Source organism: Oncorhynchus tshawytscha, unplaced genomic scaffold (genome assembly GCF_018296145.1).
Source record: "Oncorhynchus tshawytscha isolate Ot180627B unplaced genomic scaffold, Otsh_v2.0 Un_contig_963_pilon_pilon, whole genome shotgun sequence".
NCBI classification, from domain to species: domain Eukaryota; kingdom Metazoa; phylum Chordata; class Actinopteri; order Salmoniformes; family Salmonidae; genus Oncorhynchus; species Oncorhynchus tshawytscha.
The window spans coordinates 145239-155004 of record NW_024609729.1 but is presented as its reverse complement, the minus strand read 5'-3'; the positions used below and the strand labels follow the sequence as shown (position 1 = coordinate 155004).

General features: G+C 41.0%; 1 protein-coding gene across 3 annotated transcripts in view; it reads right to left on the bottom strand.

Moving 5' to 3' along the window:
• Positions 1-526: 526 nt before the first annotated feature.
• LOC112241934 (zinc finger protein 638-like) overlaps positions 527-9766 on the bottom strand; it is a 28532-nt gene continuing 19292 nt past the window's right edge. For all 3 annotated transcript variants that reach the window (XM_042317334.1, XM_042317336.1, XM_042317335.1), the window contains 3 exons: positions 1514-1642; positions 1197-1318; positions 527-820 (listed from right to left, as the gene is read on the bottom strand). In XM_042317334.1, the coding sequence (XP_042173268.1) occupies positions 785-820; positions 1197-1318; positions 1514-1642 (287 nt within the window). In that variant the 3' untranslated portion in view covers positions 527-784. The remainder of the gene's footprint in view (positions 821-1196; positions 1319-1513; positions 1643-9766) is intronic.

The following is a 9766-nucleotide window of genomic DNA, read 5'->3' as shown; positions in this document are numbered from 1 at the left end:
GTTGTTGTCCTGGCACCACAGTGCCAGTTCTCCGATCTCCTCCCACTCGGCTGTCTCATTGTTGTCAGTGATCAGAAACAATAAAAAACATGTTTTGTTTGTTGTAATTTTTTTTATGTTGACAGAATTCTCTTTTACAGAAATCAACTGTTGCAGTGAAGTAGTGAGTCATTGGAATGTATGGATTTGAAATAGCTACAGTATATAAAAGAGCACAATACCTTAACTAAAGCCAAGTCTAATATATTTCCATGGTAACAGGAGGTTAGCCGTTTTAGCACAGTGGCTAGCTAGGGGAAGCTAATGGTCCATGCATGACTTGAACATGGAAATCAGTACATTTCCCTTTGTGTGCATGGACACCACACTGCTGAATTAACAGTATTCAAATCAGGATAATGCGTAAGTATATAGACAGAATTGCCCTGGTGGGGATGAATAAAGATGTATTGAATAAGGGTAAAAGGTGACTCTGGCAAACATGTCTTCAAAGGATGGTTTCAATTTCAAAACAAAGACACAGCGATTGAATAAAACACTTTATTTTCATTGTACACTGGTTTCTACTTTAATTTCTCTCTATTGAGTCACTTGTCTTCTATATCATGGGAAAATAACTAACAAAAAGAAACAGTTATAGTTGTGTGTGAGTGAGTGAGTGATATTGGACCCATGGGGAAGAAAAACAAAAACAAGGAAGTGGGAAAAGAGTTAAGACAGGAATGAATCAGTCCGTGGTTGGGACACAGACAGTCAATATTTAACTCTTCAGCTCATCACGGAGTCAGTCTTTCTTCACTCTCCACTTCTCCAGGGATTTCTGTAGAAGAATAAAAATAAAATCATGAGTGAGTATCTTACTTACTAGATCATGTTGATTCTATGTGGAACATATGGGTTCCATGAGACACCGTCACTGCTGCCAATCTTAAGCTGATGGTTTCCATGACCGGACACATTCCATCATCTCCTCCCCACTCCTGAGTATCAATGTATTAATTATCAAAACACTTAACACCTGGACAATAAAAGCAATAAAACAGTTTCAATTCAGGAAGCAAACTGAAATTCCAAATTTGTTTTGCCATAGGAATTTACTCAATGGAATTGACCCCTTCACTGGTTGTCAAAATGTTATTTCTGATTGGTGGTTGATTTGTCAGTGTTGTTGCTGATTGGTTGTTTTGGGTTCTCACCTCCAGGTTCTGATGGTGTTTGAGGGTCTTGCAGTGGTTCTTCTCAGCCTCGTCAGTTCCGCTATAGAACTTAGAACACACCTTGCAGAAGAAGCCTGACTTGGGGACCAGAAACTCCATGCCTGATAAGTGATCAAACAGACCAGAAACAAAACCTACTTTAACATATACAAATGACATGTGATTATACTATGGGACCGATGTAAACACACACACTATTCTGACAATCGATAAGCTTGACAAATGTATCATTAGGGCCACCCTAATCAATTTCAACAACTAGTTCATTGTCAAACGCAGCATCATTTGAGTCTTACCGACAGGGCTGTCAGGGTTGAAGGGAGGGATGCTGTAGTCTTTATAAAAGAGGGGTTCCATCTTCATCTTCCTCCTCGCCGTCTCCTCCTCTCTCTCCTCCTGAGATGTCCTCCTTCGCTTCGACTCCACTGAGATGAAAGAGAAGATGGAGGAAGGGGCAGGGTCATCACTGAGACCTTAACTGTTCTGTTTGAGTTTTCCTAGACCTGACAGGTCACCAGAATGTCCTTACAAGGAAGGGAAAAAATTATAATTCAAGTTTTAAAGCATGAATTCAAAATAAAAAAAAAGACACCTTAAAAACAATCCAACTGATGTGGTTTCAGGCCGTCAACCAACCATATTTTTCTACAACTTCTCAAAGAACCCAGCTTTTCGTGCCATCCTGCCATGTTTGCGATGAGGAGGAGTGGCATAACACAAAACAGACTGGTAACCAGGTTAACATGAGCTTGCTACCACCATTGATTTGGCCGAGTTCACCTCTAACACATTTTATCATCTAGTCGTATAGTGGTTGCCATAGCTACTATTGATCTACATACTAGGACTGTAACGGTTCACCAAACCCACGGTTAGGTACGTATTGCGGTGTTGGGGCCACGGTTCAGTTTTGGTAGAGTGGGAAAATGAAATGACAAACATTACTGTAACATATTTTCTATGCCAGGTGAAATTGCACCTCATTAGCTCATTGTTATCAATGTATCCAAATCAATGTCACTAGAAATCAGTTTATGCAAATGCAGCTACTTACGGCAGCTGTTTTTCTGGTTGCACTTTTTGACGTGTCTAAGTTTTTCCTTGCTTGCTAGCTAACCACCTATGGCGAAGAACGTTGCCAGCCAGTATGGCAATGGAACATTTTAGAGAGAACAACTGGGTTGTGTCCATAGAACAAATAGACTGAACGACTGGATCGCATCTCTGGCAACTGATAGAATGAACGACCAGCCGGCTTGGGTAGAAACCCCAGATTTGTGTTGGGACTATATGTTGTATAGAAGAATGAAAATTAGTATGAATAAATTCATCAAAATAACGTTAATTAAAATATGTAAATTATTTTTTGAATATGTTGGTAACCTGTTTTATAAAGGTTATAATGCCCTCGAGCCGGTGTTTGACACAGACCTAACAACACCCGTGCCAATATATCCTCAACACAGGCTTCTCTGGCATTCACCTAATGAACACATATGGAATCTGGAATACCAACACTATTTTTTATTAAATAAAATAAAAATTGCTTCACTCTTCAGGGCACTGTTGTTTAGGGGAGCTAGCCAACAACACAGCTAACACAATCACTTAAAACTTGAGCTGGAAAGATTGCAAGCTAGCTGCAATTTGTTTCGTTTGACCATTTCTCAATGACATTTGTGTGTATATAAACTCAGCAAAAAAAATAAACGTCCCCTCACTGTCAACTGCGTATATTTTCAGGAAACCTAACATGTGTAGGGGGGTCAAAATCAAAAAGCAACACTCAGTATCTGTTGTGGCCACAAGCTGCGTTAAGTACTGCAGTGCATCTCCTCCCCAGACTGCACCAGATTTGCCAGTTCTTGCTGTGAGATGTTACCCCACTCTTCCACCAAGGCACCTGCAAGTTCCGGACATTTCTGTGGGGGGAAATGGCCCTAGCCCTCACCCTCCGATCCAACAGGTCCCAGACATGCTCAATGGGATTGAGATCCGGGCTCTTCGCTGAACATGGCAGAACACTGACATTCCTTCATTCTTTCAGGAAATTACACACAGAACGAGCAGTATGGCTGGCGGCATTGTCATGCTGGAGGGTCATGTCAGGATGAGCCTGCAGGAAGGGTACCACATGAGGGAGGAGGATGTCTTCCCTGTAACACACAGCGTTGAGATTGCCTGCAATGACAACAAGCTCAGTCCGATGATGCTGTGACACACCGCCCCAGACCATGACGGACCCTCCACCTCCAAAATCAAGCCCTCAGTTCAGCCTCTCTCAGCCTATTGCGGACAGTCTGAGCACTGAGGGATTGTGCGTTCCTGGCGTAACTCGGGCAGTTATTGTTGCCATCCTGTACCTGTTCCGCAGGTGTGATATTTTGTTGTTGTTGCTCTTTTGCACACAAGTATGTCTACTTGCACATCATCATCATCATCTGCACATGTATCACTCTTGGCCAGGTCACAGTTGTAAATGAGAACTTGTTCTCAACTGGCCTACCTGGTTAAATAAAAGGTGGGAAAAAAATATATATATTTTTTAAAGTTCAGATGATCCTATGCAGGTGTTGTTACACGTGGTATGCCACTACGAGGACGATCAGCTGTCCGTCCTGTCTCCCTGTAGCGCTGTCTTAGGTGTCCCACAGTACATTGCAATTTATTTCCCTGGCAACGTCTGCAGTCCTCATGTCTCCTTGCATAATGACTAAGGCACGTTCACGCAGATGAGCAGGGACCCTGGGCAGCTTTCTTTCAGCGTTTTTCAAAGTCAGTAGAAAAGCCTCTTCAGTGTCCTAAAATTGTCATAACTGTGACCTTAATTGCCTTCCGTCTGTAAACTGATAGTATCTTAATGACCATTCCACAGGTGCAGGTCCATGAATTGTTTATGGTTCAATGAACAAGCATGGGAAACAGTGTATAAACCCTTTAAAATGAAAATCTGTGAAGTTATTTGGATTTTTATAAATTATTTTATAAAAATAAAAAAAACATGATCCTGAAGGGACTTTTCTTTTTTTCCCAAGTTTAGATCTATAAGAGATGCCAGCTGATTCATGAATTCGACTGGCTGAGAAACACTGCCTGCCTCCATCGTCCCTGTTTCCCGACGTTCATTACTATTGGGAAAGCTGGAGATTGGATTTGAATGTTGAAACAATGTTGAAAATGTCAGAGACAGCAATGTTTAAACAAATCTCTGCTGTTGAAAACTAAATGTTAGTCTAAAAGAAACGTGAGATAATGTCTAGATGCTTTTTAATAGTGCAGATCAAGTTTATAAATTGCTTGACTGATGAGACTGGATTTCGCAGTCAGGTGTAACCAAAAGAAATTGGCATTTTAATGTCATAGATTTAGCCAGTGTTAACTTCTGGAACAGAAACTGTCTGGAACACGATTTTAACCAATCAGCATTAGACCCACCCGTTGTTTAATGAGTCATAATGCACAATCAGGAATAACACTTCAGATTTTCGTGATTGAAAACACAGGATTACTCAACAACACTCAGTCACTTGTAAAAGTAATACTTGTAAAGATCAATATGTAAACATGGCTCATGCTATAATGTTTTGAACAAAGAGAAAAATATGCACTTATATACACCCATCCGTTTTGTCACTAAAGCACCTTATACCACCCACCACTGCGACTTGTATGCTCTAGTCGGCTGGCCCTCGCTACATATTCGTCGCCAGACCCACTGGCTCCAGGTCATCTACAAGTCCATGCTAGGTAAAGCTCCACCTTATCTCAGTTCACTGGTCACGATGGCAACACCCATCCGTAGCACGCGCTCCAGCAGGTGCATCTCACTGATCATCCCTAAAGCCAACACCTCATTTGGCCGCCTTTCGTTCCAGTTCTCTGCTGCCTGTGACTGGAACGAATTGCAAAAATCGCTGAAGTTGGAGACTTTTATCTCCCTCACCAACTTCAAACATCTGCTATCTGGGCAGCTAACCGATCGCTGCAGCTGTACATAGTCTATCGGTAAATAGCCCACCCATTTTTACCTACCTCATCCCCATACTGTTTTTATTTATTTACTTTTCTGCTCTTTTGCACACCAATATCTCTACCTGTACATGACCATCTGATCATTTATCAAATCAAATTTATTTATATAGCCAGTGTTAATGCTGCAAAACCCAGCCTTGCAGGTGTAGAAGCACGGTGGCTATCCCTAGAAAGGCCAAAACCTAGGAAGAAACCTACCTCCTCATGCCGGGTGGAGATTATAACAGAACATGGCCAAGATGTTCAAATGTTCACACCAATGGTCGATATAGACAGAACAGTCTGGAGCAGCAGCACTTTTTTTTATTCTACTGTTTTGCACACAATTATTGACTTGTTTTCTAATTGACTTGTTAATTGTTTACTCCATGTGTAACTCTGTTGTCTGTTCACACTGCTATGCTTTATCTTGGCCAGGTCGCAGTTGCAAATGAGAACTTGTTCTCAACTAGCCTACCTGGTTAAATAAAGGTGAAATAAAAAATAAAAATTTTACTCTCATAAAGAGGGGCGTATCTGTAGCACCGTACTTCTCATTTCCCACTCCTGGGTAATGTGACTGCTAAGTAGCTCTCTGTCTATCTGTAGTAAGCGCAACACATGGGTGCATTGGCCAATACATGGACTACTTCAGCTTTAGCTTGCTTATATGGAAGCGGGTACTACCTGTTTGGTGAAAATGAGTGCGAGAAGGCGAAGTTGGTAATGTGACTCGAACACTTTCAGGGAGAATTGTCATCAATTGACACTAATTAGCATAACGCAACAGACAAAAAATATTACTAGAAAATATTCATATTCATGAAATCACAAGTGAAATATATTGAAACACAGCTTAGCCTTTTGTTAATCACCCTGTCATCTCAGATTTTGAAATTATGCTTTATAGCCAAAGCAAGACAAGCATTTGTGTAAGTTTATCGATAGCCTAGCATAGCATTATGCCTAGCTAGCAGCAGGCAGCTTGGTCACGAAAATCAGAAAAGCAATCAAATTAAATCGTTTACCTTTAATGAGCTTTGGATGTTTTCACTCACGAGACTCCCAGTTAGACAGCAAATGTTCATTTTGTCCCATAAATATTATTTTTATAGCCGAAATACCTCCGTTTGTACTTCACGTTTGGTTGAAAAATAATTTTTTATAATCAATCCTCAAGGTGTTTTTCAAATATCTATTCGATAATATATCAACCGGGACAGGTGGCTTCTTAGTAGGAAAGAGAAACAATGGTCGCATTTGTCCTTTACGCATAAAACACTCAGAGCCTCCAGCTGACCACTGCCGCAATGTTGTCGTTTAGGCCCATTTTTCAAAATAAAAGCCTGAAACTATGTATTGTGACACTAGACACATTAGGGAAGCCATATAAAAAGGAATCTGGTTGATATCCCATTCACTGCTCAATAGGGACGCATAGGAACACAGAGCTTTCTAAATAAGAGTCCCTTCCTGATTGGATTTTTCTCAGGCATTCGCTTGCAATATCAGTTCTGTTATACTCAGACAATATTTTTACAGTTTTGGAAACGTTAGAGTGTGTTCTATCCTAAGCTGTCAATTATTTGCATATTCTAGCATCTTGTCCTGACAAAATAGCCTGTTTACTTTGGGAACGTTATTTTTCCAAAAATGAAAATAGTGCCCCCTAGTTTCAAGAGGTTCTAAACAGCCTGGAGGTGTGTTTTGGGTCATTGTCCTGTTGAAAACAAATGACTGTCCCACTAAGCGCAAACCAGATGGGATGGCATATCCCTGCAGTATGTTGTGGTAGCCATGCTGGTGAAGTGCTCCTGAGTGGCACAGTGGTCTAAGGCACTGCATCTCAGTGCAAGAGGCGTTACAACAGTCCCTGGTTTGAATCCAGGCTGTATCACATCTGGCCGTAATTGGGAGTCCCATAGGGCGGTGCACAATTTACCCAGCGTCGTCCGGGGTAGGCCGTCATCGTAAATAATAATAAGCACCCACACACCATCACACGTACTCCTCCATGCTTCACAGTGGGAACCACACATGCAGTTCACCTACTCAGCATCACAAAGACACGGAGGTTGGAACACCAACAAAAAAATAAATCACAAATTTGGACTCAACCCAAAGGACAGATTTCCACCGATGTAATGTCCAATGCTCGTGTTTCTTGGCCCAAGCAAGTCTCTTCTTATTGGTGTCCATTAGTAGTGGTTTCTTTGCTTTGAACTTATCCTCTGCAGCAAAGGTAACTTTGGGTCTTCCTTTCCTGTGGCGGTTTCTTATGAGAGACAGTTTCATCATAGCGCTTGATGGTTTTTGCGACTGCACTTGAAGAAACATTCAAAGTTCTTGACATTATCTGGATTGGCTGACCTTTATGGTCTTAAAAGTAATGATGGACTGTCGTTTCTCTTTGCTTATTTGAGCTGTTCTTGCCATATTATGGATTTGGTCTTTTACCAAATAGGGCTCTCTTTTGTATACCACCTGTCATGAATGGCCTGTTCGGGTCTCCACCAGTGGGGGAGAGATCGAGAGGTATGGAGGTGGGGGATTTGAGACACCTCACGCCCATTGTAAATCTTAAAGCAGCAGACAAATGTATTTGTCCTCTCAGTATGGAGGAATGGAATGTATGATGGGCCTATGGAGAACCTACCTAACATGCAATAAATGGACTTTTAGACAAGATGTTTCATCAGACAAAATGGTAGTCATGACGACAGACGGAATATGAAAATGAATGTTGTTTTTGTTATCATAAGTTAAATGAAGACGTTATAATCGAAAACATTGTAACTTGAAGAGTTTTCACAACAAGTACTTGATGTTGGCATAGTGTGGTGTGTGGAAAACATGTCCAGATCAAAGAGAATGGTTTTTAAAGATGAAATGTGAAGTCAGTTGTCTAAATTGGATCTGAGTAAAATCCAGAACTTGTCTCGTAACTAGTTACGCCCAGAGAACTTGCCCTAAAGGCGGAAAGACCCATTTCTGACCTGAGGGTATAAAACATGTGAGTTAAGAATTAACATTTTAACTAAGTGACCACGAGCTGCAGCCAAGGTCCGATTAGTTGTAACACCAAAACGCAACACGAGGTTGAAGACGACAAAGGAACCTTTTAACAATCGATGCTACGGATGAGGAGCTGTGACTGAGGGTAAATTCAAGCAGGACCACACGGTTATTCTCTCCAAGGAATCGTGTGTCTACACTGCTTTCATTCTCATGCTGGAACCCCTATATGGCTGATTAGCCGTCCTCAGAAGACCCTGCTTTCAGAACAAGGGCGAGGAAACAGACCACTAAGAGAAAGGACACCGACATTGTGTGGACAATCAGAGGGTTACACCCGATAACAACAGAAGTGTTGCTATCAGAGGAGAAGTCGGAACTCGGGCCACGAGGAGACACCCCTTCAGAGACCTTCGACAAGTAATTACATCATTGTATTCTGACCCATAACAGTGGCAGTTCGGGGCAAGGTTAGGGTTAAACTAAGCATAGTTTACAAATGTACCCAAGTGTGCTTTTCTCTCGTGCACTCTTTCTCTTTTGAAATCCTAATTTTGTGCAACACGTGTCATATTGTGTTGGCACGCTAGGGACCTGTTTCATTGAACTAAGTTCTAATCAATAGCCTAGACCGTATCTTATATTATTATTTATTTACTAACAAGCTAAAATGATCAACTCAATTGGTGTGGTACGGACTTTTTTTTGTTGTGGGAATCGGGTTTGTGCAGATTATGCAACATTCAGAATGAGACTGTAGAGGAAATTAATTAGCGACTGTTGTGAAATCGATTTTCTGATAAGAGTTATTTTGAGAAATAGAAACTCAGCCAAATCTCTCCCATGGTGCCCCCAGGTTAACGAGTTAATACCTGACTCATTAAATCACGTAATTATAAACTGCTGTTGTCACATTAATCAATACAACGTTACGACACACCCCTACCTCGTCACAATACAACTGACTGGCTTAAAAGCAATAAGGAAACACATTCTACAAATTTACTTAACAAGGCGCACTTGTTAATTGAAATGCATTCCAGGTGACTACCTTATGAAGGTGGTTGAGAGAATGCGCAAAGCTGTCAAGGCAAAGGCTGGATACTTTGAAGAATCTCAAATAAACGTTGATTTGTTTAACGCTCTTTTGGTTACTACATGATTCTGTATGTGTTATCTAATTGTTTTGATGACTTTAATATTCTACAATGTAAAAAATAATACAAATAAAGAAAAACCCTGGAATGAGTAGGTGTGTAAACTTGACTGGTACTGTGTACACACAGATGTTTTATTTATCTATTCATTTGGGTTCACAGTGCAGACCAATCTGAGGTCCCTATACTGAACGGTTCAGTACTAATGCTTGTATCATTACACCTCTACTACATACAATTGGTTATCTGACCTCGCCACCACCAATCCTCTACAATGACCACAACCACTAATCTATGTAAACCAGGTTACCATTCATTGACCACTTAACAAAAAGGCAGGTGGCCAACTCAACCACTACTATGCAT